The following is a 26,836-nucleotide window of genomic DNA, read 5'->3' on the forward strand; positions in this document are numbered from 1 at the left end:
AGCTCGAAAGACAGATGGATTCCGGGAGTTTCTCAGGACGGGAGTCACGCGATTATTCGGATCTCGATCACAGCCGCCCTGCTCCAAATGGCTTCGTCCCAGCGGACGGTCTGATCCGAACCTCCGGCTGCTCCCTCCTGGTGGGGGGGCTGCAGAAATCACTGAGTCGATCCTAAATTATCGTGGCACAGATGCCTGACGTGTGCGTCGGATTCGGTATCACTGAACCGCAACGATAGTCGATGAAGAGACCTGCGCGCAGGTTGGTAGGGTACAAATGCGCCGTATAGCGTCACGGGCCGTCATCGCCTGTGTTTGCGCGCTACGCAGACGAGGGTTCCCCTTACCGCCACAACGTGGCTCATAGTGTTTTCGAGAATTTGTTGACAACCTTCGCAAGCAACGGCCTTGTTCCTCGAGTATTGCGGGTGGAAATCTCGCGCGCGATAAGACGGACATGGAGACATCTTGTCCCAAACAAAGTTCCTCACTTTGGGAGCATTTCACGATTCGTAAAATGAATGCCGCGAACTCCTCATCGCTTTCACATCATCCCATAATTCCTTCCTGACTCAGAGGCAATCCATTCGAAGCTCGAAGAAAAGAGTCCTTCTTGCTCCAATCGTCTTTCTCAAACGGACTCCGTTTCTTTTCGACACCTGCACCACTGATTCGTCCTCGGGCGATACCCAAGTAGCTCGACACCGTGACCCACTCACATCAGCGAACTGTCACAGGCTTGTTTGCGATCCCAGTGTGATAATCGGATACTATCGGATAGCAGATTAACAGCCCGTGATTTGATTTTGCTTCATCGAAAGGAGGTATCCACCACGCTCTCCCTGCGGGCGGAAAGTTCTCCGAGCATGGGGTACCAGCTCACGAGGCGCATCCGTCCTCGGGTTTCTCGGGAACGCGATTCGAGCGATTTCCCGGTCCACGAAATTCGGCCGGAATCACGAGTGCTGTCTTCCGCTCCCCTGAACGTAACACTATCCTTACCTGAAGGTTGAGATAAGGCGAATGCCTCGGTGACCTCTGTTAGCCGTCACTATTGATGATGGTTGAAAGGAGGTATTCGTACCTACCGGACTCCGGCTATTCCTCAGCTGGAAAAAGACCTGACAGCTTCACTCAGAGGAGAGATTGGATCTGTTCTGCTTGGGCTTCAAGCCAGCCCCCCGGCGAACGGAAGAGACGCGCTCCCGCTCTCTTCAATATCGTTGCCCTTCAGCATCATCATGAGAGTCGTCATCGCCGGCGGTCGTTGCGGCAGCCCGCTGGATGTCTCAAAACGCGATGAGACGGCAGTTGACATCACTCCTGCAGTGCTCTTCTCTAGCACAGAAGGAGAGATTCTCCTCTCTCTGCACCAACTGGCCACTGGCCACAAATATAGATAGAATAAATCGTGTCCGCTGATTACTTTCGCCGCAAGCTTTGGGAGAAGAGAAAGTCCTCGTTCAGAAAACTGTGCATTCTCTTGAATCAAACATGAGTCGGAATCGTGGTTTTCGCTCGTTTCTCATCCTGCTCGTTCTCTTCGAGTCCGCGACCGCGCAGGTAAGGTCGCGACGAGTTCCCCGCCGCTCCCCAGTGCGCTCGGAATCCTGTTTTCTTCTTTCGAAGCTCAAAGCAGCGGCTCTGAGTGATTCCACGGTGGCCACGATTTGATAAGCGATGTTCTCGGACTCCTCCAGGATTCCGGTTGCGGATCGAGCCCCTGTCCACAAGCGAATGGACTGTTCCCAGTCCCGGACGATTGCACAGCTTTCTACAACTGCGCTCATTGCACCGCTCACAGGCAGCAATGCGGTCCGGGAACAGCGTTCGATCCTCTGCTGCACGTTTGCAACCACATTCACATGGTGAGCTTGAGAGAAACGGATGGTTCTGATTCACTTTCACAAAGAAGAGGAGAGACGACAGTTCTGTTCCGCCTGGAGAAGCAGGGACTTGGGTTGCGAAAATCTGACTTGGCTCCCCCTCCTTCAGGTTGATTGCTCCAATTCCGCAACCTCTTCACGAACTGCCGATGCGAGTAACCCTGGCGGTAACGTGGAATTTAGGCGAGTCCCACCCGCAGCCGCGAGCGAGGACCCAATCGATTCGAGATCCTCCTTGAGTCAACGCTACGGCCACGTTCAGGCGAGAAATCCTTCGGGTTACGGGAGCATCCAGGGATATGAGAGCACTCCGGGATTCGCGAGCACTCCGGGATTCGCGAGCACTCCGGTATACGATCCTCGACAGGACAATCGCCGATTCATCCCGCCCGATACTGGTGCTGGTGGTACGCATCCCTATCGAGTGCCTACCACAGATATCTATCAGTCAGGAGAACAAACTCGCACGACGGATATCAGGATAGATCATTACACTAGAGAGGACAGCCAGTATAATGGTCGACCTCAGGACGAGCATCATCAACACGATCGTTCTCGTCATCGATATCATCATAAGGACCGTGATAACAGACAGCAGCATCATCAGGAACAACAAGAATCAAACTCCACCGTCGCCGATGAGCGTAAGGTGGCGATCCCTTCGAGATCGCGCTTCAATCACTCTCACATTATGCATCATCCGGAAGCTGTTTCATACTCGACAACTCATCAAGTAGTCTACGATCATTCCCATGGCGAACACCACAATCATTCAGACCAAGAGCACATCGGAGACCGAACTGAGGAATACTCTTCTAATAATCGGGGTATTCCCCAATCGCGGAGCAATCGGAACGACTCACAGCCAACTGAGGAGCATGGAGCTACGCAGCCTGTCGTCAGCGATCAGGGCAACTTCGATCTCAAAGGGAGATATGTGGTGAACTCAGGCTTCGTTCCTTCCTACGTCGGGGAGCCTATGAAAGACAACACTCCAACGAAAGCCAGGAACTACGGCGAGAGAGAGTACGTCCGATCGGCAATGGAGAAGGTGAGTCTCCCTGATTCTATGGAAAAGACCATAAATTCGTCCCCCCTGTCGCCTGTAGAGAATTCTCACTTCGAACGATTGTTCAGCCGCCGCAGTCGGGTATCCTCGACCTCCAGGGGCGGACCATAAGCCCGGATCGCTACTTTACGGATGACTTCGGCGCCCCAGACGCCGACAGCCGGGAATCGCCCGTCCAGCTGAATGCCGAAGACCTCCGTAACTTTCAACGGAATCAAGGCAAGGCTTGATCCTCTCCAAGCAGCTCTTCGGATGTATCTGATCTGGGTCCGAACATGATTTCACTCCCTCTACCAAAGCCATTTCGGACAATGGACGAACATGATGATATACACCCAGGATACCGGCATAATTGTCAACAATTTCGGTGTTCGGATAAGATTCAGCGCTCTAAGTTCTGATTCTGCAGGCGGTGTTCCTTACGTGGAAGCTCCTCTGATGACGGGTCGACAGGAGAGAGCGCCCTCTATACAGCCCGGATTCCGCCGTAAGCTTACCTACAAATGAGTGATCGAAGTGGGCTCAGGAGAAGGATCATCTGATCCGTCCATGCTCCGGAGACATGTTTCTCTCGGTAGAGTGTTTCTATCAACTATCTCTTGTAGGTGAACATCAAAGTCCAACGTCTTCATCATCCGCACGACCAGGAGTCGCGTCTTCTGCCGCTACGAGCCTCGGCGATGCCGCTCGAGTCGGAAGCAGCACTGAGGAGCCGGGCCGGCTTTTCCTCGAGCACAAACGATTGAACAATCAACAAAACTTCCAGAACCCCCATCCGTCGTACGCTGACGGCAGAGGCCGGAGGTGAGAGATCCCTTTAGTCGGACCTGCTCGATCATTCGGAAAGTAAGTCCACTCACGATTAGACTCCCCCGATTCAGTGCGACCGAAGATCTCCGGGCTGTCCTCGACGCGGCGGAGAGCCGAGAGCATATGATATATGTTTCCGCCCCGAAACTACCGACCCCGCTTCCGTTACTGGCCGAGCAGAGAAAGAAGGAGTACCATCACATGGGATACAGTTTCGACCACGATCCCTTCCGGGAAGTGGTCAAGACCGCCTAAAACATTCCGTATTTATATTCCGTGTTGTTCTCGCAAGGATTCCGCGGTGGAGTGATGGTCACTCATCCCAGAAACTGCCCCGGAGTCTTCCATCAGGCGTTGGACCCCCAAGAAGGATTCCTATGCTTCAAATAAACTTTAAATTCTCATGGTCGCGATGTCGTGCTTTGGGAATCCGGAATGCTCTTGCGTGTGTCCGTGCTGGACTGCGTTAAACGCCTCAAAGCCGAGTTCCCTCGGAGCCCCGCAGAGGCGCCCCACCAAGTTGAAGCGGAAAAAATCGTCGAGAAGCATCGATTCCAGCACATCTACCTTGAGGTGCAAGACCGTACTTTCTCTATTATAAGAACGGCACTCTATCAGGAACACATACCCTATCAGAAGAAGGAGCGAAGCTCAAATGGAGATAGAAGAGAACCCCCCCCCCCCCACATATGGAGCAGCCGATTTCTTTCCAGCGTGAGACCCCCTCCAAATTTCTCGACTGAGCTCAGGAGTCGGAACCCCTTGCGAGGTTATTTCGGAAATACTAGTCGGTATATATATATATATAACAAAATTACGTGGGCTTTCGGAGATATGTGGGTCCAGTCAGGCAAGAGCACGCACGGAAGTGAGACAGAGGATTTTCAGGCTAGACGAACTATCGTATCTTGCTATCTCGAAATTCTTCAAAAACAGGTCGCCGGCGAAGCAGAAGGCGAGCAGGCGGAGGATACGCTAAATAGGAAGAGACGGTCGGGGAATCCGGACTGATAAATTGCTCAGCGAGACAAGAGGAGCACCGGAAGACCGTGCTTCGCGGAGGCACCGGGAACGGCCGACTCTTTGCACGACAAGTACCGACTTTAAGAGATTTATACCGATATCGTTTCTGGAGTTGATTAGGAGAATCTCGGTGATTCTCAACGACCCCTTTGTGCTCTCTGACAGTTCAATAGAGTACGAGTTTTGTAAATCCTCAACGCTACAGAAAGTATGTGCTTCATTGTATCGACCACTCCCCCCGCATTCTTCGGTAGTATCTCACATTCCTCTCACTGTAATAGTCGAAACTTTCTAGCTGGTAGTGGAATAAGAGACAGATGCTTTATTTTATCTTCATCTCGATTCTCGACAGAGATGCGCGGAGGAGGTAAGCGAAAGCTTCCTACTCGTTGCGGCGCCCTCCCATGTAGAGACTCCAATGACTTCAGTCACCTTATATTGCATGTCCCCCTTCGCAGGACCCTCGTCCAGATTTCGAAAGCAAGGGTGGGTCGTCGATTTGCGCACTCCATAATCGGATTATGGACCTCTCGGGACCCTAAGTAGTTCAGGAGCTCTCGAATTTTTATATTTCTAAACTAACTTTCGATTATTCGAGTAAGTCGGACATGCCTACTAACTCTATAACAATCATCTTCGGGGAGTATTACTAGGCGAATGACTGCGGCATTCTCAGCAGTCTGAAAATCGGCGACGCTCGGAAGCGCAAAATCACGAAACATGATTCCCTTTGAAAATCTTTATCATCTTGCACAAGGTCTCAGAACCGGCATCGCAAATTGTGAGTTTATCCTTGTCGGACCGGCGGGGTAGATGAAGGCCACAGCGGGGTTCGGCCGACCTCGGGAATCGTCGCAATCTCTAACTAACTTTGAAGGTGGGCCGCGCACACCCGAGTGAGATGCATACTCAGGAACAGGTTCGACGTATAATACATATCATGAAGGCAGAGATAAACATCGGGGACGACGGGCCATCACAGAATCGTCAGGCCTAAGCTTGCAAGTGCGGGTCGGAGCTCAGGGCCGCGTCGTGATGGTAGGGAGACCGATGTCTTAAGTTGACTCGAAGCGAGCCAGAGGCTCGTTTCTGACGAAGTATTGACGCGATAGACCATCAGCACCCGAACGCACTTTACCACATTCGTTTGCTGATAGCATTAGGCCCTCCTTACGAGTCCTACTAGGCAGGAGCCGCTCATAAATCTCGCAGTACGTCGGAGCTGGAGGAGCATCGAATCGTCGTCATGAGCGTGACATCGGAAAACGACAGGAGAGATAGAGGGACTTAGTCCACCAAGGATGAGCCAGCGAGCAGGTGTGCTATCCCGACATACGTCTCGCGTCCCACGGGGGAGCTAACGCATTTTACTCCGAAGGCCTTCGAAGAATAGTATCGCCCGGCGACCGAGCACATGGTCGTCATATCTACAATCATGCTGGGAAAAATCTTTCTGATGATTCCGGGTTGACATTGGAGCTGATAAGAAGCCAATCGAGCATCATAAGAGGCGATACACTTCAGCGATCAATTTACGGAGCAGTTATAGTAATGGTTGCCGAGACTTCTAATTCCATGCTGAAGGAGACAGATGTATGACAGAATGCCCCCGGTGAGGAGATGCCATCGCAGAGAGGATACTATTGGATCAAGGTTTACTATGGATTTCTTGTTGAAATCAGCAGTACGACCTCATCAACAGTGGGGTTCTTAGGACGAGTCCTATGGGCACCCGGAAATCGCCATGGAACCTGGGGGTCCGAATGGACTACTCCGGGAACCACTGGAAACCCTCTCGATTCTCGAAAAGAGCCATGAGACCCCGACCCCAGCTCCAGCTCGCCGATCCAAGGTATTGCCATTTCGGTCCCAGACCTTGTCCCTTTCTCAGAATGTCTTAATCATTCATCTCGGATTCATCTTCAATCTTCGCCTGCATGGGGCACGGGAGACACTGCGACATCCATTCTCAGACAGAAGCGGGGTCTGCCAACCGTGATTCAGGATAAGGGGGAGCTCCTTGGAACGATGAGTTCTCTGGCGAGAACGATTCGATGGCGCCATGCTGAGCGAGACAGCATTCGACGCTACACGTTACGCTTCGTTCGCAGGCCAATAGATAGTGAAACCCTCAGTCACTGCGAGACGTCGGCATCGCTCGAAAGAGTCGGGAAGGCAGCCCGTTTCCTGGGAGAGATCAGGAATCGCATCAAATCTCTGACCGGCGAAAGCGGTGACGGTGAAGATTCCTGTGACAAAGCGCGTCCCCGGCAACGCTCGCCGATCCTCCTCGCTCCGGCCGACAGTTCCGGTTCCAAGGATCCCTTTCATTGGCGATTACCTACGAGGAGATCGACATCATAATGAAGCAGATCATGTCATACTGTATGAGAGAACGATGAAGAAACATGTGACTACCCTGAAGATAAAGCCGGGGGAGCTGTTTCGCTGCTCAAAGAGCCTCCTGGCTACCTTCGGATAGTGCGCGATATTCCCTGCCCCCAACTCTGCCCCAACTCGTTCCCGACGAAGAGCGAGCATCACAATTGATCAATCACGATAATCCTCGCCAATTTTTCCACTTGCAACGCTCTGGGATTATCCACTATCGAATACCAGAGAAGGTGATTCCATCCCTCATTCCACGCTCCTTTAAGCTCAGCCTGTCATTTCCAAAATCGAATCCCGGTAGCAGGCCCCACACACTCGTCAATGACATCGCGGAGGCTCTAATCGGGGAATCGAGGGATGCGAGGCGAACTTCTCCAGCCGAGGATGACTTCAGCGACTCATGCGCGGATGACCAAATCATGACTCGAGCCCGCGGAGCGCGACAGCAGATTCATCTGGAGCGTGATTTGCACGGGTCCTTCCGTTTGAGTCGGGACTTGGAACTGGAGATCTTCTCGAGTGTTGTCCCGGTTCGTTCCGAGCACCGAGAACTCTCCCCGGCAGGCGGTAGAGTGGGTGTGGCAATTCTGATGTCGATCTGTCGTGATTGGCGGCGTTGACTTTGGTGGTGATGGCGGCCTTCTCTTTCTCACGATGATTCCTCGCTGTCCACTGGTACCTTTGCCCTTTCCTTCATCGTATCCGCCGTGAGTGAGCGAGTGAGTTTGACTACTGACGCTCCATAACAAACGGATCGTCGGAGTCTGGACCGAGCAGTGCGGATTTCATCGCTCGTTTTTCATCACCATCTTGCAGAGTACGATAAGGAGTGACCGCGACGTTCGAAATGCAGGAATCGCCGGATAGAAAGTGATCGTGCGTCAGAGAGCTGCACATACAGGTATGTAGATTATAGCGAGCGCGAGAGCTGAAGAGCTTTGGAGCAGCTGAGACTAGGGTCCAGATGTACCGAGAGGAGTAGAATTACCCCAAGAACTCATCGACTCAATTGTGAATAAATCTGTAGCTCGAGCCACCAGCCGAGAACTTCACGCGAAACGGCTCAAGGTGCGATAACCCTTGGTGATAATGATCGACTCTGGCGAAACCAGTCAAAGGCTTTTTCGTGACGAAACATTCGCGAGCGGTATAGATACCAGTGGGAACAGCTGATCGGTTCCAATCGACGCAGCCCGGCTTCACACGGTACTGATTCGGACAATACGACGTTACTCTTGCGATTAACGGATATACGTGACGCTCGCTCGACTGAATGGTAGATTCAACGTGATGGCCAAAGCTATCTATCTGACGCGGAACGAGAGAGGATCTAGAAGCGTGTGCATCTGACGGGATCGAAGCGACGGTGATGAGAGAATTCCAAGCTCCAATGAGATACAAGCATGTGCTCTGCTAATGTTCGACGTTATTGCGCGAGATCCGATTCCGATCTGACAATGACTTTGAATCTCTGACAGATCTGGGATCCTATCAACGGCATCAGCTGGGGATTTCCAACATACACTTGTTGTGACCATTGTCGGAACTCGTCATTGAGAGAGCCCGTTCGAAGTTCTAGCTTCCATCGCTCGATTTAGTCTCGAAGCGCACGAAAATGGTTCCGCCAAGGTCGACGTGTTCGGCAAGTCGAATGCTTTCGCAGCACCTATCGTCAGTCTGTCATTCCATTTCACCACGTCCCTTGCATTGTTGCCAAGTCGCATGACCCATTGTATTCATAAGAACGCGGTTGACTAATAAATTTTGATTACGTTCGGGGACTACATCGGATTGCTTCTGCGAGCTGTTGGCATGAGCTTCCCTCTGTTCCGCCGCTACACAGTGACAGCCGTCACCTGAGTATTGGTATCTAAGAAAGTAATCTGAGTGACGGCAAGATGGAATGAAAAAACGCCTCGCTCGCTCTCAGCCACTTCCACAACGAAAAACACATAAGTAGCCTCCATGCTGAAACAATCATCAGCTGTGCTTTAGCGACATTCGCTGCTCAACGTCGGTCGGCTGGGATCGAGGGTCTTCTGGACGATGGAGCTCCTTGCCTTGTTCGATCCTGATGCATTTGCCTCCGATCGCTATGATATCCGTTGTCGAAAGTTCTCGGTCCTGAAAGGAATGAGGATTAGCTCGGGTTACTTTACAGACTGCCCAAATGTCCGTGCGCATGTCCCGGGAACGAGCTAGGGAAATGTAGATATTCGAAATCGGGAACCACCGCTCGTTGTGTAATATCCGACATTAGAGGTCTTTGAGAAGATATCAGAGAAGCCATCGAGATTCCCGGCTTCATATATTCCGGTAAGCCGGAGTTTCTCGGATCTATTCCGCTCTTTTCGGTGACAGGCGAACACCGATTCTGGGCCGGATCATTAGCCCCCGGGGAGAACAGCATACGACGCAATCGCGAAATTCTTTGATGACTGAGAGATCGAATCGGAAGTGCTCAAATTCGAGCTCATTGTCAGGGTCCGGCTTTCCCATGCCAGTCAGATTATGGGAACGCGCTCAAAATCGTCAGCATCTTTTCCCCGCATATATTCAACAGCATCAGGACTCAAGCAGTCAGAAAGCTTTCTCGAATGACTGTTCCGAGCGAGTATACTAAGGACAATCAGGAGAATATTATATCCAATTCAGGCATACAATTCCGTTCGCCGAAACGTGCAAGCGAGAAAGGAGTTCGCTGTAGGGGCATCAAGGTCGCTGTTTCTGGAGACTGGGCCGATGGCTCATATCTCATAGCTAGGGCTCGACTTTCGGCTGTTGTTCTGATGTTCTGAGGGATGATCGGCGTTCATCAAAGACAGCTCATGTCTCTCCGATGCGAAGATTTTCTTGGATAAGTTTTTCGAGCAGAGAATCGCGCTCTGAATGTCCATATCTACCGCACGTAAGCCAGAAAATCGCGGCACCGCGATTTTTCGAAGGAGAAGCCGCGCCCTCGCCGCGATTTTTGGCCTAAAATGCCGCGCCAAAAGTCGAGCCCTACTCATAGCGGATGACAACATTTTCGGGTCCTCTCCTTGAAGCTCGGAGACCGAGAGTGGTTACCTTACTAGCTCCTCCACATAGACTCGAAATGATCCTTGTGGCAGACAGCGCAAGATAGGGTAGACTCCCGTGGAGATTCATCACCGTAACTCCTTTGAACGCTAAAAGCCGCGTGAGGCTGAGATTTGAATCGGGCGCGAAATTACGACGGTACTTTTCGCTCCGAGGAAATAACTCGTTTATCTTTGACCCACAGCGATATGGCGATCAAGAAAGAGGATTTCGTTATCTTGGACGGCTGCTATCACCGTTATCCCAACACAACAGGTGTTCGATATCAGCTGAAGCTTTTGGAAGATAAATTCGTCTTCCAGGCGAAAGGTTCGTTCGCTTCAGTCCCGTCTCCATAGGGTCGGGCGACCCGTCTACCTTCTGGTAACGCTCGTAGCTCGCTCGGGTGCTTCTCGATTGCCCCCCAGGGGGGGAGGGGGAAAAATATGTTCGACGTCTCATTGAAGACGGAGTTCCCAATGCCTCATTTGGAATTTCAGGTAAACTGACCGAGGTTCGACTCGAAGATGTGATCGGATGCCATGTGATGCGATTCTCGTCTGATCGCTCAGACGATGGAACGTCGAAAGATTCGGCTTTTTTTTCCCTCTACGCCTATCACTTGGCGACGCGGAAGGGGATCAAGGGCGGTCTGGCTCGGCAGAGGCATACATACATTTTCGAAGTAGACATCTGTGCGACCTATGAGAACAATCTCAAAGTTGCGCGAAAATGGCAAAGTGCCGTCTTGTGGCTGCTCCGGGGACACCGTTTCCTGATAAATGGCTGTGAGTATCCGGGGACATTCCATTAGGTAGCCAGACCGATAAATTGACGAAGCGGAAGCAATAAAATTTCGTGTTTGGAGCAATCCTGTCTGAGCGGAAGCTCTGGTTTCGAAGTCGCAGAGTTGAGCAAACAGAGTAATCCTTACGCGCTCAAGGGACCAACACTCCAAAGGGCTCATCATTCAATCGTGCTCATCATCGGAGCCGATTCCGCCCGTTTCGATTTCGCAGTCATCCTAAGGGCTCCCTTCAATACATTCTCATATCCGGGAATGATATTCTCCATCCAGGGATCGAGATACTTAGCAGCAAAAGCCCGCAGCTGCCTTATCAAGTGATTGTCTCTGTAAATTAATGATTCATTGAGGCTGCATGGATCCACGTGGATCGCTTCCTGCTCCTTTCGCAGGGATGTCTCGATTTCTTATAGATTTGCGTCGAGATTCAGAATGATTAGTATTCACTTGTCTCATCGCTTTCGATCCGAGCGAGGAACTTCAGAATTTCCGGGTTACGCTCAAATGTGAGCAGGAGCATCACTGAGGGACACCGAGTCGCGTCAAAGCATGCCGCTCATTGTGCACGGAATCATTTACTGAGAACGGAAGGAATCAGTGAAGGGACACGGAAGTCTCCGGGATCGATGTTTTGTCTCTATAGTCTGGATTGGGTCAACCTGCGACGGGCATATTCGCCTAGCCGGTACGGCATCCACTCTGGGCAGTTGAGGATTGTCAAGCTCGGTGATCGCCGCATGGAGACTCCGGCATTACGGATTGAAAGTCCTCGCTATGTGAACTTGATTTCCGCCGATGATCCGCTTCGACTCTGCCAATTATTCCAAGCTTCTCTGGCCCGGATGACCTCATAGTTCAGCGGTACACGGCGCCTCAGTTTCAAAAGTCGGGGTTTCTTTCGCGCTTCAATGATCTCGATGAAAGAGCGCGGAAATTCCCGGAAGAAGTATCGGGTCGAACAAAGGGTTTTTGAAAGCGGCTTGCACGAAAAAAAGCTGGGCTGTCTTGAGCGGTGCTGCTTGAATTCCGTCGACGATCCGGTAGGACAGAGCTAATTGCGTCATCAACGGGCTTGTTCGTTCTCCATGGATCACGGATTCGCGGGACCGTCGCGAGAGCTATTGAGGTGGGAGTTGAAAAAACTCGATGATGACGTCCATCATGCAAACTTTTCCTTGCGACCTTACAGCTGGAGACGAACCCTTGATCCCGGAATCCTTACCTGCTCAACGACGATACCTTTGCCTCGTCAATCCGAAATCCGGTCCCGGGAAGAGTCTGGAGATATTTTTGGAGCGCGTCCGACCAGTCCTTTCGGAAGCAGATGTGTCACATCTATTACTTGTCACAGGTGAGCTCATATCTGTCACCAATCACTTAAGGGGAGCTCTAATTACATAATCTCGCTGCTGAGCTGCACCTGATCAGCTTGTGACATCTATGACGTAACGCCGCTTGCAGAGCGGATAAACCACGCCAGAGACTTCGTCCGAAATCTCGAGTTGGACCAGTGGTGCGGCATCGTAATCATATCAGGCGATGGACTCCTCCATGAAGTGTACAATGGACTCATGGAGCGATCGGATGCTGAAGAAGCCATCAAGATACCGATCGGCATGATTCCAGGTGGATCAGGCAACGGATTGGCCAGATCGATTTGTCACGCTTCGGGGTAATCCTTGCTCACAACACTGTTTTCCGGGCTCTAGGATACATAGTGTGCGAGGAATCAGCTCCTATCTATCGTTCTATCCGGTCCATAGCCCAGCGGTGTTTTTCCAGGGAACCATATTTGGTTGATCCTATTCTCGCTTGCACCCTGGCCTGCGTGAAGGGTCGCCTTCAAGAACTGGATCTTTTTCGCATCGAGATGCCAAGCAAGCCACCAATATATTCATTCCTGTCGTTCGGCTGGGGCATCATGTCAGATATCGACATCGAATCTGAGAAATTGCGTTCCATTGGAGAGATCAGGTTCACCCTGTGGGCTTTCTGGAGGATCTTCAGTAAGGTTACTGCTCGATATGAGATCATTCGTATCCGTTCCGAAGAATCGGCTCGAAAGTCGCTTGCTTACAGATCTGCGTACGTACTCTGGCCGCATTTCGTACATGCCGGCCAAAGAGAAGCGGATCATGTCCTCACCCGTCGTGAAGAAATCCTCTGTGCCCAGCAGCGAAGTTAACTCGCGCGAGGACTCCATAAGTCGCATTCCGAGACCGCCACCTCCTCCTCCGGATAGTACCTTCCTTTTCGGCGCAGATCCCAATCACATGCCTTCCTCGAGTCAAGGCACTAACGGATCGAACGTCGGCAGGTGAGTCACGAATAGAATCTCGTCCTGAATACCGACGCCTCACTCAACTCTTATCTCACCTGGCAATCTCACCCTTATGTCCGATTTCTGCTCAACAGGATGGCTCGATCTAGGAGCGTGATGGCGGATATCAATCAGGAACTGCGTGACTCACTCCTGGAAAGGGTGGACGACAACGAAATCAATAGAATAGGTAAGTATCGGATCTGAAGCATCGGGACTGACATGCACTCATGTAGGAAACGACGTCCGTGATCGTTCAATATCCTCAATTCTATCCACAGAAGATCGGCAAATTTCCATAGAAATCTCGCCCTACCGGGGCTTCCACCTCCGACGAAATAACAACGATCCACTGATCGGGGATCAGGACGCCAACGCGAACGTCACGGCCGATGACACTTTCCCGACTCTCGAACAGAAGGTCCCAGATGATTGGCTAGTTGAGGAGGGTCGGTTCGTTATAATCTACTCATCACTCGTAAGCCATCTCGGCACTAAACTGTTTTTTGCGCCTGAAGCCCGCCTCGATGATGGAGTGACTTGGCTGATGATGATTAAAGGCGAGGCATCGAGACGACAGATTCTCTCGTACTTCATCAATCAGGAAGTCGGCAAGCACGTTGACCTGCCGTGGGTGAAGATTATTCCTGTCCGGGCTTTCCGACTCGAAAGTTTTGATGACAGTATCATCACTATTGATGGAGAAATTGCTCACACCGACGTCGTCCAGGGCAGGGTTCTACCTGGCAAAGCCAGAATTCTTTCTTTCTAGTCACTTTTCTTTCGACGATGCCGTTCGAATCGGCGAAGCCTGTGATGATAACTTCTTGAGCTGTCCGAAGCCCACTCCCCGCCTGAAACGTAAGCATGTGAAGGGAGCTCCGATACACCTATAAGGTGCACCTACAGGCTGGTCTAATACCCGAACGATCGAATTCGATCGCGAGTCACGAACAGTTTTCCCAGCTTCTCGGAGTTCTTTAACGCACATCGAGCATTCAGCCGAATAGCTGCATCTGAAAACTCGTAATCGCACCGTGAGCTGCACACTCTTCGGATCGGAAGGACAGGCGAAGGATCTCCCTTTCTGGAAATTTGATTGTTTAGGACAATACTAGTGAAGAGGAAGCATTTTCCTGGATCGAGGGAGAAATGAGGCGACAATTGAGATTCAGGTAGCAGGGCTCACTTCACGTGACGTTCTTATCTGACGTTTCTCAAGTTCATGAGAACTTGCCTGACGAGAAATACCGATGTACACCTCAAAGTCTAATGTACTGCATCATTCTTATAATACTAGGACTTCGAAGCCCATACGGTCGATGAATAAACCCCGTTGTTGATTTATCCCGCTGAGAGTCTTTCTTGAACTTAATTTTGATTCATTTTGAAGACTACGATGTTCTCCACAGGGATTAGGATGGATGAATCGAAATGCGGCGGATGTCAGGGCAGGTATTGATCTTTATTTTTGATAATATTCTCGATATTCTCAACTTTCGAGTGGCGGCGATGCGTTTCGAGAGTATTTTCCGTTGCGAAAACGATCGAAACTAGTAATTCATTCTATGCGGAAAAACATTAGTCGATGGACAGGGCATACTCCGAATGTTGAGCGCCGCTCAGATTGATGACGAGTCGAAGCTCCATAACGAATCGAATTCGCATCACGACGAGAAGAATCGTCTCTCACTCGGTCAGTGGTGTTCGATCACTCGGGGCGAGACACAGGCGCAAGCGCCCGCCTTGACGCCGATCCTGGTAGTGACTTCCGGAGTGAGGAGCCTGATCGAGTCCATTCAGGAATTCTCGTCCTCTTCGTGCCCGTACGTTCCGTTTTGAGCGAAGTCCCTTCGTGAGAGACGCGTTGATCTCACCCCGATAAAATTGAGATTCCATTTGAGAAAAATTATAACGGAACGCTTGTGCGTTGGACACTGCGGGAACGGCCTAGAGACAGGCGTTCGTGTTGATTATCTAGAAACCGCCGGTATACGAATAAGAAGACTCGGATCGTAATCAGTGTCCTAGCATCGGCAGAAGGGGCGCTTGTTGGAGGCTATGCGTTGATGGTGAACTCAATTTCAGCTGCTGCATATGTCGGCTCAATTCTTCCTGGGTGTCGAAAATCATTACGAGGAACGGACTGCCTATTACATGGTCTCCCGACCATCGAACCTCGATTCGGTAGTCACCAGGCTCCGTGGGATCGTACTTGCAGAGGATCGTCCGGTCCTTGTTATTTTCTCGTTGCATCTCCACCCTGAATGCGCCCTTCGGGCCTCTTATGCGAACCGTCAGTTGACCTGCCCCCGCGCCTTTCGTGTCACAAACGAATCGGCTCTGATAGAGAGCTAGAACACCGGGCTCGATTCCTGGCCCATAGACTCTCACTTTCGATGCATCAGGGGCTCCGCAGATTTTCATGGTGAAAGGCGATCCTGGAAATCAGCAATACAGCATTAGATTCATTCCGTGAGAGCCTTGCCGTATCGCAGAAGAGAGGTTCTTACCCGGAACGTGGTTCCCTCCGTACTTGACGTTCAGTAAATGGCGTCCTCCCTCTTGTGGCTTTATGAATAATGTGAATGTACCATCCCGATGATCGAAGAGCTCACAATGAGCCATTTTAGCGGGTCCTGAACAATGTGCAGTCAATTCACCTGGTCCACCTGTGGAGCGAAATCCTTAAATGATGTATAACGCGAATTCCGACAGCTTCCTGCTTTGCGGAGTTGAAAAACTTCCCCTATAGTTTGGTCCGAAACCGCCGGGTAGGAATTCACGCCAACAACAGTTATTGCGCATAAGAAAATGTTAGCGCGTCAGCACAACCTTGAACTCTGAACCAATCGACTGAACGACGACCTGACGTTTTTACCGTGACCCGCGAGTTTCAACTGCAGTCTGATAGTTCACAGAAGATGATTGAGCTCTTAGTTATCGCGGGGTCTCCCTCAAGATTTCAACAATACCCTCGCTCATGGATGGCAGCTTCATCAGCGTTCGAATCTAATGTGGATTCTCTGAGTCCCGAAACGAATTGAGACAATTTTTTTTCACTCACCTTTCCTAGTATCAATGAACGCCTTGATTTCTTTGCCGACAACTCCACCCAACAAGCCGTCTCCAGAACAAATGACCCTGGACGAGTCGCAAATGGCCCCGACAGTGACCTGGTGGGGACAGCTCGGGAGCAGATCGTCCCCCCAATACACGTTGAGCTGATAAGAGCCCGTGTGTGTTGGTGTGAAGCAGGCCCTACGAGAATGAAAGGGTTAGAATTTCTGCCGTGAGACCGGGCTTTGCATGGGGGTAGGTATCCGTTTATTGTCAGTCTAAGATCTCTCACCGGTAAACGTGGTTCGCCATGGGTTGGATGTGCACTCTGATTTCTGCACTTGGTCCTTGCAGGACGGCCCGTGGAACGCCCTCACGACCCAAGAGGGAAGCATCGATCACGAATTCAGCCTTTTCACCGACTCGAGCGGAGAGTAAACCAGCTCCTTTCACGACAACCTTCGAGAGGTCGAGACCCTCGGCTCTGTGCGATCCGTTTGACAAATCGGCGGCTCTTCCTTTGATCGGAGTGTTCGCCACCGCCATACCGTTCTGGATGATCGTCAGCAAGTAGTTACCTGTCGGCGTGAACGATACGTCAGCAACCTTTGTCGACAGACACTTTCTGATCATCCGCAAAATAGAAGCAATCGTGGATTCAGCGGAGGGAAAGGACATCCACAGGCTTGGGGAGGAGATACCAGCTTTGTGCTGCTGCCGCTGTCCCGACTAAATGATTTTTCGTAAGCCTAATGCCATCTTGCGAAGTGATTTTCAGACATTTTTGTTCTGAAAGCACTTGGTTGCTCACCGCTTTCTATCGGTGTGAAGTAAAGCCGGACTCGGCCGGAGCTCACTTTCTCCACGTTGACCGGGATGATCATACCGTTCGGTGTTCTTAGTTCGGCGACGATTTTGCCCGCAGATTGGCCGACCTCAAGCGGGATGCTCATTTCCTCGCCGACGATCAACCTCAGAACACCATTCTCATCCAGGAATCGGCCCCAGCCCCCGACACAGCTGATATCTCTCGCTTCCGTGACTTTCGCTTTGAAAGGAGAATGAGGAACATCTTTTCCGTTCCATCGAATGGTGATCTCGTAGAGACCCACTTCGAGCGGTAGATAAGCCACGCTGTAGAGACCTTCAAGAGCATGGAGTGTTAGGTCTTAGAGACTCCTGGAGTGGAGTGGGATCATTGAGCAGAACGTCTTGCCGGGAACTCACCTTCCTCGAGCTCCTTGATCTTGAGCTCGGGTTCCGAATTCGGCCCATCGATGCGGATTTCCGGCATGCCCCACAAGCCTCGTCCGTCGACTCTGAACGAAGCCATTGTTCCTTTGAGGCCTTTCTGCAGACCCTGACCTGTGACCTTTGGGCTGCCGGAGTCATGAGCTATGAAGGTCACGGGACTTCCAGGCACCGCTATTCCTCCATAATTGATCGCGATGCGATACTTGCCGGCCACGGATGGCGTAAATTCGATAACTTCACCATCTGGGGAACCCTTAACCTCGATGGGGAGATTTCTGCCCAGAGGAGACGTCACGGTGACGTCTAACTCCGCGTATCCAGCGTCTCTTCGATTCACTGAGGATGGGAGAATCGAATGGTGGTTTACAACTCGTCTATCCAAACAGGGAATCGCACTATCCTGCTCACAACATTCACTCACAGGCAATGGAAATATTCTCGTTGACGTTGAAACTCGTGGAACTGATCTGCTGCAGATGAACTTTAGTTGCATCGAAGGCCTGACACTTGAAAGGAGACCCGTTTACGGGTTCTCCGCGGTACAGAACTTCAATCTTGTAGATGCCTGGAAAGCAGCGCAACCATTACCCTCGAAGACCGGGGGGACTCCGAGTAAGCGATCCATGTTCTCACAGACGTCCGAGTGAAAGGTATCGCCCAGGAAAGTACCTGTTTCGTTCGGCTGCCATTCCACCAAGAGACTCGCGTCTTTCTGTGAGAAGCATTTCACAGGCAGGGGTGAATTCGAGTGAGACGACACCAAGATATCGAAATCTTTCGCATCTCCGTATCCGCCTGTCTCTATGTAGAATTTGTTTGTTCTCCCGATTTGCGCTGACTTGAGGGAGCTCCCGTGAGCTATGATGCTGCGACTCGGGTCGCGTACGGTGACCGTGGCGGGGAATCCAGGGCACGCAGTGCCGTTGAATCTCAAGTCAATGACGTTGGGAGCGTCTTTCATCGGCGTGAACGTCACCTTATAAACACCGAGAGCCAACTCGACGATTTTGTGGGGAACTTCTTTGCCGTGGCTTGCGATGACGACTTTGATCTGTCCCTTGCCGGCGCGTGTCGTGTCCACTTCGAAGGAAATGATAATTTACATCCGCTGTACTTCTAGCAAGGGAAACATGTCATATTCTCAAAGTGTCATTGGGACCGGCATCAGCAGCTAACCTCGGAAAGATTGTTCTTTGTTCACAATGCCATCGTCCAGATCCAAAACCCGGACCCGCGTCGGGTCCGAAACCGCTACATGGAAACTCTTCGCCTTGTAGCCGTCGTGGAGGATCTCTACGAGATGCGTACCAACTTCCTGAGGTTTGTACTCAATTCTGTCGGAAAAGTTTTCTCTCTTCATTCGTATCGACAAGCAATCGCTGCCGAACGGGGGAGGCGATCGGGAAACAAGGCGCGAAGGATTTGTCGAGAAACAGAAAGCTCATTCGAAGCTTACCTCCACGTTGTAGGCCCCACCCGGGACACTGAATTCTGGACGAGAGAGTCTTTGCTGGCAGTTATTCTTGCCGTGATTTCTCCCTCGGCTTCGACATCGAAAGCGCTGAGAACACCGACAACCGCTCTCTTCTCGCCTCGGACTTCAACTTTCCGTCCGTTTCGGGGCATGTCAATCATCTCGATCCTGAACGGGTTGCCTGTGAAATTCAAAGAATTCGAAATTCGTAGCCTGCATCACTGACTCCGATCTCGGGGCAAGTCTTCATCATGCTTCTCACGGGACAAGAGAGAGCATATCGCGGACGAATGATGCTCATGATGGGGGAAAACCGCTGCCAGACGTTCGATCAAGTGCGGTTATTTTCGCTCCGCACCCTGGACTTCGATTCCAATCGATCGATCAACTGACTGGTTGTAAGTGGCACCTACTGCTTGTGGAGATCCATGACGCTGGCAAGGATGATCTCTCTTTCATTTCGAGTCACTTCATTTCCGAGAGACCAATGGATATCCGTGCGTTGCGACTCAAGGCACTCGAGTTCGAAACACAAGTAAACACATTCGCGAGAACATTGACCCTGATTGGCAATACTTTGTTTCGGACACAGCTGAGAGCTAGAAGACGGTTGACCGCGAACGCCCCGGCTGAAAACTACACGACTGAGCAACAACACCCGAGCACCGGGTAACGATTGCGAGCCGAGGGGTGAGTGCAGCACACAACACCGAGCCGCAAGCGCACAGTCAGCAGGCGGACGCTTGGTCGGTAAACTGGGCAAGTGGTTAGCTCCAGACGGATTGGTTGGCTCATCGGTCCGGGTGGCGAGCTCACCTGAGCCTACGGCTTCGACAGATAGCCGAACAGCATTGCCCACATCGTGTCTGATCAGACAGTCAGTAAAGTGGAGAAAATTAGCGCTGGCCGCTGTCAATCACGAAATCGATTGAGCTCGACTGGCCTGTCTCTTACTGTCTTAGCGGAGGGACTTTGAGGTCGTCAGGAAGTTATAGCTCATTCAGTGAGGAGCGCTGCGGCAGTGGACCTTTCTTCCATTTTTGACCGAGTCACAGAATGCGATCCGAAGAATTGCCGTCCTTGGCCAGTGCTCGGCATGCGAATATTGGAACAGGAATACCTAATACTAGTCGGCGGAATCTATCAGGGGTGGATTGATTCAACTCTATCCGGAGGTGAATCAATCGCTTTGGTGGCTTCTCTCGCCAGACAGAGCGTACGGCGAGGGGGAAAACGAGGCTCACAGAATTTCAAGGGGTGCGTTCAAAAGTATTCAAAATTACTCTGATTCTGGCGCTCTCAGGAAGTTCGTGGTCGTCATCGAGATCCGGAAAATGCGAGCTCGACTCGAAGCGTTCGATGTCAGCCGCTCGATTCGATTAACTTGGAACGGGGGCGGATCCATGCCTATAACCGAGTGGGGCGTCGAGCTCCGTCTGAACTGCCGTCAATGGAGAAAGCTTCTCTTCTCCCTTTTCCAACAATCTGTTCTTCCCGCTTGGAGCGAGACGCGCGAATAAAATCTTTCTCCCGCTCTGATTGCGCCAGCTTGTCATTGAATGGGGCGACACTCGCTGTGAAACTTGACGACTGCATAGTCATAAATAGAGCGTCACGTCTTATCCATTCCCGGAAGACCGAAGACCGACCTAGTACTTTTGCTCCCACGATGCACACGCTTCGGGTTTCCCTTGAATCGAATGAAGTGATAGCATGTTCTTCAGGAGCGATATCTACTGACCTGGCACTTCTTCTTCATTAAACGTGATGTTGACGAAGTGAGTCGTGGTTTCTGTCGGCAGGAAGGTGACGTTGTACACTCCGCGGGAGCGCATCGAGACCTCAGCCCTCACGGATCCTTTCTTCGTGCTTACGACGAGCTCCAATGTCCCCTCACCCGCATGTGAAGCATCAACTGCGATAGGAGAAAGACGTTGATCGAAAAAAGGTAGGAACGGTAGTTCTTCGAGCCACAGCTCGCGGAAACAGTTGCAGAAAGATGAGCTCGGCGAACGGAGGACGAACAGAATCGACAAATCACCCTCGATGGGGTTGGTCCAGACGATTTCGCCGTGACAGCTACTCACCACAAAACGTCACTGGTTTCCCCACGGATCCTCGACCCAGACTGGAGACTGTGACTCTGTTCACATCGAACACATTACATACGTAGGGCGAACCGGAGATCTGCTCTTCACCAAGGAAAATAGCCACTTGCTGAGGTCCGACTTCTAGGGGCCGGAAGGCCGCTTCATAATTATGAGCCGATATTTTCGACAAAGTCACTGGAATAGTCGCACCGCTCGGAGCTGAAACAGAATGATACTAGGTATTCAGTATTTACGAAACTCCTCCCCATCAACTTGATTCGAGACGCGGACCAAGCCGCGCTCGAGAATTCATTCTTCGGTGAGTCAGCGCTGAATAGCAGGTCTCGTCGGAAGTGGAAACAAAACAAGCTTCAAATTCATTCTCGAGGCTTTCGCTCTGACCGTATATCAAGCACCGCTTTTTCTCTGCTCTGCCCCACACAAGGCCACGATATTTCCCTCATAATAGATTCTAGAGATTGTGCAAACTTCTGTATCGAGCCGAGTGCCCCTCACCTCAGAAACATCGCCGGCCTTGTTCCAGCCTAGGTAATAGTCATAAGCCGGGAGGGGCGGGAAAAGATACACATCGCAGGAGTAGCTTCTGCCGACTTTCCGTCGCACGGAAACCGAGCAGCTATACCCGCAATGAATGGATGCCGAGTTCGGCACCATCGATGTTTCAGGAAAAGATGCTCGATCGGAGAGCACTCACCGGTGGCTTGAATCCTCAAGGGTTTATCGCTGCCCTTGGTGTCGACAGTGAACTTTGTCCCATGAGCTAGAGAAGTCATTCGCAGGGAAGATCCGCTGACCATGCTCTGTTGCGAATCTTGTATTGGCACATTGAACGGACTCCCCGGCACGGGAACGCCATTGAATTTCACAGATATGGAATGGACCAACGGTTCACTGAAAATAGCACATCGGGTCAATCCTCCGAGGAAATCGAAGAAAGATGCGGCGCTCGAGGATTCTATGTCTAACCTTGGTTTGAAATTGACTTTGAACCGGGCGTTGCCCTCGGACTGTACAAAGTTTGGCACATTTCGACCTCCGACGGAAACAGTGATCTCCAAATTTCCAGCTCCCGCAGCAGCGGCATCGATGCTGAAGTATAGCGGAAAACCAACCGTTCCTTTTCCAATGTCACCGACTTGCACCATGGATGGGTCGTACACCTGCGTCGCACACAGCATCACGTTATTATTGAAGCCCGCACAGGGGCCCGAAGCCCCGTTCTGAATGAGCGGCTTATGCATGTCGGAGTCTCTTGAGTAGATATTGTACTATTACCTTGCAGATGAAAGGCGAATTAGGTATGGGGGTGTGATTTACCCGAATGTCGATCAGATAGTCTCCTGGAAATGGTGACGCGATATTTAGCGACCTCGTCGAGAGCTTGTATCGCCGTCGCATCTTGAGCCAAGGTGGTCGTCGACTCGACACATACCGACTTCATTGGGTGTGTACTCTACTGTGTATCCAATTTTTTCATTGCCGATCATTTTGGCGGAAACCCTCTCGTTGCTCGGCCCACTGACATTGATCGCTAGCAGACCGACATTCTGCAATCGAAATCAATTAATTCGAGTTTTCTAACGTCTTTCTCTACGCATTCTGCGCTTGGAGCTACGCGCCGGAAATGATCCCTGAAAACAAACCCGGTGGGAGCTTCGATATCCCCGCGATCACGGAGCTCGAAGAGACCCACCTGTTCTGAGGTATTTATCTTGATGGTGGTCAATTGTCCCAAAGGACAGCGATCGACGCCTTCGCCAGAAACGGTCACACTCGACAGATCCACAACATTACACGAGAAAGGCGAACCTGGAGAATCAAGAAAGAACTCTTCTGTTCAGCTTGGGTGTTCTCGAGGGAAAAAAGCGTTCGGGAGCGATATTCAGCGGCAGAGTCAGTGAAGTATATCAGAAGCTTACTTGGGACATGCTCTCCATTGAATTTCACTTCGATTTCATGGAGGGTCGCTTCTTGCGGCGTGAAATGAATGGCGTAAAGAGAAATGCTCTGTGCCTGCGGCGTTGTGGCCACGCGGCCCTTATTAACCATAACCTCGAGGTTCCCCGGTCCTGCGCCGGCAGTTTCAACTAGGAAACGGAAAGAGAAATCAGACTTTCTGTTGTCTTCTCAACCGACTTCCGGTAATCACTCAAAAACGAAAAACTGCCTTTCAAGCTCGATTCTCCACGAACGTTTTTCAATCGTGAGCTACGAACTCGGGCCGAAGCGAGCCTCACCTAAGAACGAAGCGTTGCTGCCGATAGTGATCTGAGAGGGTACTTGGGAAACTTGAATTTTGGAGACATCGTAGACTTTAAAGATGAAAGGGCTTCCAGCTAATGGCTGATCCATGTACCGTACCTCAATGCGATATTCACCTGCGAAATGAGCGCCCAATCAATCAGCGTGTGGACTATTTTGTATTTCTCATCACTCCATCAGAACGGGGACTGTGAACTCACCGACGACTGCGGGAGTGAACTCGACCGCCATCTGACCTCCGGTATTGACATCTCGCAATGTGAAAGGAACTACACTACCTTCCGGATTCGTGATTCTCGCATAGAGTTGTTGCGGCGAGACGTTCCCTCGGAGGTTCTGGAATGCCATAGTTACCGGAATTCGAATCTCTGATAGTGAACCATTAAATCGTGATAGCCGGAGGATTTTCTCACAGTGAAAAACACTCGCTCACCAATCTCGCGGGTTTATTGACAGCGCAGCTGAGTGTATCGCTCATCGCATTGACTTCAACGATGTCCAATAGAGCATCGGTAACCTTCACGGTGAACGGGGACCCTAGAATCATTCCGATAAGTGAGAGGGGATCTTGCACATGTTCCTCAATACCGGTAACGGAACGATCCGCCCATTTGGAGAGGTTTTTACTGACGCGGCATTCCGAGCTCGCAAGAAGTGCTCCGAACAAAAATTCGCTTCAGCCCAAGTCAAAGGCAAAATCTCTAGTCATTGACCTTGCTTTCGCTCGGGAAGTTCTTAGAGTTCAAACACATCCGCGGAAGTCATGTTCTATTGAGCCGACATTTACGGGCGTCGATTGACCCCCACCCTGCTCCTCGACGAGGAGCTTGAATCGTCTTCTTCCAGTGATCCGGGCTGTGGCGACTTATGCCAAGCCGCTTATAAGCTCCATATTGGTTATGAGCGTCAAGGAAACCCCCGCAGACGGAAAATCGTGGGATCCCCACGGTTCTGTTCCAATGGGCCTAATGTTCTCAATCGACAGGGTGGAGCTCGCGAACCGCGCCCTGGGAGCTTGTCGATCCCGAAGTTCCTCGGGGACACTATGGGCAGGCACTCACCCGGTACGTGGATTCCATTGAATGTAATACCGATGAGATGGGGACAGAGCCGATTCGGAACGAAACACACAGCAAACTTGGCACCCCCTAAGGGTCGGACTTGGGTTGGCACGTTGAGATCTTCGTTTGCGGTAACAGTTATTTCGAGGTTGCCTTCGCCCGACGAGCTAGCATCCACTGCGGAACGAAAACACCGAGTTGTTGAGCATCCGCGGTCAAGCGCTGTCAAGTGACAGCGCCACCAGCTACGTTTCGAGCCGCTGTCCGGTCCCCGCTATTGTCTTGTGAACTTGCCAGAAAAAAAGTCAACCCTCGCTGTGTGACACTAATTACTAATGAGCTACAAGCGAATTCAGCTCTAAACTCGTAGCAGGTTTTCTGCTGTCAGAATTTCTTTCGTTCAGCAAGACCCAGAATTTCGGATGCATTCGACCTCAGAGAGGTCCGTTCAGAGCAGATCGAAAGGCTGAGACGCGTAAGCTCACCGATGAACTCGACGGTTCCTCCGACGGCGCATTTCGACACATTTGTGACCGCCACTAATTCGGCACCGAAACATTTGAGCGGGAAGGGCACACCGTCGAGACTTTTCCCGTTGTACTCAACGTTCACGAGATGATCTCCAACGACTTTCGGCGTGAACTCGACCATGACGACATCGGGATCCTCATGAGCAGCTTTCAACGAAACTGGAACGCTGTTGTTCTTGGGGGAAAGGACCATCACTCGAATGAGTTCCCTCCGACCTCTCGGGATTCGAATCGGGAATAAAACTGGTTGGTTAAGAGGAACGAGGTCGAGTTTTGAGAGATCCACGCTGTAATTGGCAGTCGACTCCGTTGCTATGATATTCAGCGGACAGCCAGGCACAATATCCCCATTGAATCTGGAACAGAAGACTCGACGATCATCCTCGAAAGTTCAATGAGACCAGGGGCTACTAATATGTACATTGCTGTTCAGAGACCGAACCTGATTTCAACGGTGTGAACAATCGGATTCTCTGGTGTGAAGGACACAATACACCTGCCCGATGATAGGACGTCTACCTTATTGGCCACTTCGCCTTTATTGATTGAAATTTCCAATTGTCCCTCGCCTGCCTTCGAAGCGTCCACTGCAAATAAAGAAGATGTCTCTGCGAAAACGTTCCCGTCACCTTGTTGGTACGCTGAGTGAGATAATCTCGAGCTATAGAGCAGCACGAAGCGCGATTTCCAAGACTTTGGGCACCGGAGAACTCACCATGGAATTGAACCGGTTTACCAACTTCGGCAGACTGTGGCACATTGGTGAGCTGTATCCGCGCGGCATCGTAAGCTTTGCAAGCCACGGGACAGTCCTTTAGTCGACGTCCTGACACGGCAACATCGAGCGCGTAATTTCCAGCCTTCTCGACCTCGAACTGAATAAGATACAGCGAGGGAGACTTTTTCTCCAATGTCGCCGGCACAGCGACTTGATTGTCGCTCGCTGCGAAGTCACAAAAGCTTTAATTGTTGTACATGGGAATCTGAGACGGGATGGACCCTCACCAGAAGAACGCGTTATTAGCGATCAGAATCCTTTTCTTACCGACGTGGACTAGGAGAACCTGTATGTGGTCTCCCGACACTCCGGGTGGCACGACTACTTGCACCACTTGAAGCTGCCTCACTGGGAACATCCGCAGCTGCTGAAAATCCACGAGACTCGGATGCGACGGTGCCATTTTCTCAGTTCGACTCCGTTCCAGTGTGTCAATTGTCATCGCAACCACCTGCTGAATTATGAAAATAGTCTTTCAGAGTGCAGCGGGTGCGTCGCGGGCGAACCTTTCCCCTTTCGTCTTCGGAGAAAAAGCACGGCGGAACTCGCTTGCGCTTCACATTCCTCGCTGCTGATCTGCCCTGCACAATATCTGGCATTTTCCCTATGAAGACTCGCGGCCCTATGACTATTGCCGATCCGAAGATCTGGATGACACGTGGGGAATCTCTTCCTCAAAGAATTCTCTGGGGACACTCACGAATGCCATATTCATCGATATGTGTAGATTTAGAAGCGCTTCTCGGCTGCTAAAGCAACCGCGGCAATGGAGCACTTTTTTGATGTTCCATCGAAAGTATAATGTATGACATGACCGGGCGGGCGAATTGCGTCTCAAAAGCTGTGCCGACTTGCATCCGCATATTATGGTCCAGCGAGGACGGAACAACCCAACATCTTGAGCAGATGTTCCCGTTTCCCCGCTGCGAGCGGGGCATTCTT

At 51.2% G+C, this 26,836-nt stretch overlaps 3 protein-coding genes across 3 annotated transcripts; 2 read left to right on the forward strand and 1 right to left on the reverse strand.

Moving 5' to 3' along the window:
* The first annotated feature begins 1,436 nt into the window (after positions 1–1,436).
* LOC100908812 (uncharacterized) lies at positions 1,437–4,020 on the forward strand. Its single transcript, XM_003737509.2, has 7 exons — positions 1,437–1,563; positions 1,701–1,868; positions 1,996–2,937; positions 3,024–3,174; positions 3,365–3,442; positions 3,561–3,759; positions 3,837–4,020. The coding sequence occupies exons 1-7, from the start codon at positions 1,495–1,497 to the stop codon at positions 4,018–4,020; spliced, it is 1,791 nt and encodes a 596-aa protein (XP_003737557.1). The 5' UTR covers positions 1,437–1,494.
* Positions 4,021–7,936: 3,916 nt separating this feature from the next.
* LOC100905700 (sphingosine kinase 1) lies at positions 7,937–14,711 on the forward strand. The gene is made up of 8 exons (XM_003737489.2): positions 7,937–8,080; positions 10,445–10,569; positions 10,740–11,027; positions 12,234–12,395; positions 12,506–12,716; positions 12,827–13,050; positions 13,124–13,194; positions 13,732–14,711. Exons 2-8 carry the CDS (start codon positions 10,449–10,451, stop codon positions 14,134–14,136), a joined length of 1,482 nt encoding a protein of 493 aa, XP_003737537.1. The 5' UTR covers positions 7,937–8,080; positions 10,445–10,448; the 3' UTR covers positions 14,137–14,711.
* A 672-nt stretch (positions 14,712–15,383) lies between these two features.
* On the reverse strand, positions 15,384–26,297 carry jbug (filamin-type immunoglobulin domains fbug). Its single transcript, XM_029111251.1, has 26 exons — positions 26,162–26,297; positions 25,832–26,059; positions 25,559–25,703; positions 25,072–25,472; positions 24,587–24,763; positions 23,959–24,062; positions 23,726–23,861; positions 23,501–23,641; positions 23,183–23,350; positions 22,957–23,072; positions 22,696–22,810; positions 22,539–22,603; positions 22,230–22,423; positions 21,958–22,154; positions 21,240–21,461; positions 20,894–21,067; positions 19,135–19,333; positions 18,855–19,012; positions 18,348–18,758; positions 18,100–18,243; positions 17,652–18,014; positions 17,236–17,568; positions 16,717–17,002; positions 16,432–16,625; positions 15,878–16,036; positions 15,384–15,805 (listed from the first exon to the last, which is right to left on the reverse strand). The coding sequence occupies exons 1-26, from the start codon at positions 26,295–26,297 to the stop codon at positions 15,384–15,386; spliced, it is 5,388 nt and encodes a 1,795-aa protein (XP_028967084.1).
* Between the last annotated feature and the right edge of the window lie 539 nt (positions 26,298–26,836).

Source organism: Galendromus occidentalis, unplaced genomic scaffold, assembly GCF_000255335.2.
Source record: "Galendromus occidentalis unplaced genomic scaffold, Mocc_1.1 scf7180000075563, whole genome shotgun sequence".
Classification (NCBI taxonomy): Eukaryota; Metazoa; Arthropoda; class Arachnida; order Mesostigmata; family Phytoseiidae; genus Galendromus; species Galendromus occidentalis.

What these genes read in the sequence shown, in the direction of transcription:
- LOC100905700 (XM_003737489.2), top strand. Translation starts at nt 10,449, where the DNA reads ATGGCGATCAAGAAAGAGGATTTCGTTATCTTGGACGGCTGCTATCAC. An exon ending in CCGTTTCCTGATAAATGGCT is followed by an intron (nt 11,028 to 12,233) that starts GTGAGTATCCGG and finishes GCGACCTTACAG; the next exon opens with CTGGAGACGAACCCTTGATC. An exon ending in GGATCATGTCCTCACCCGTC is followed by an intron (nt 13,195 to 13,731) that starts GTGAAGAAATCC and finishes ATCGGGGATCAG; the next exon opens with GACGCCAACGCGAACGTCAC.
- LOC100908812 (XM_003737509.2), top strand. Translation starts at nt 1,495, where the DNA reads ATGAGTCGGAATCGTGGTTTTCGCTCGTTTCTCATCCTGCTCGTTCTC. An exon ending in TCGAGTCCGCGACCGCGCAG is followed by an intron (nt 1,564 to 1,700) that starts GTAAGGTCGCGA and finishes GGACTCCTCCAG; the next exon opens with GATTCCGGTTGCGGATCGAG. An exon ending in TAACTTTCAACGGAATCAAG is followed by an intron (nt 3,175 to 3,364) that starts GCAAGGCTTGAT and finishes CTGATTCTGCAG; the next exon opens with GCGGTGTTCCTTACGTGGAA.
- jbug (XM_029111251.1), bottom strand. Translation starts at nt 26,297, where the DNA reads ATGGCACCGTCGCATCCGAGTCTCGTGGATTTTCAGCAGCTGCGGATG. An exon ending in GGTTCTCCTAGTCCACGTCG is followed by an intron (nt 26,060 to 26,161) that starts GTAAGAAAAGGA and finishes GTGACTTCGCAG; the next exon opens with CGAGCGACAATCAAGTCGCT. An exon ending in GTACACACCCAATGAAGTCG is followed by an intron (nt 22,604 to 22,695) that starts GTATGTGTCGAG and finishes CACCATTTCCAG; the next exon opens with GAGACTATCTGATCGACATT.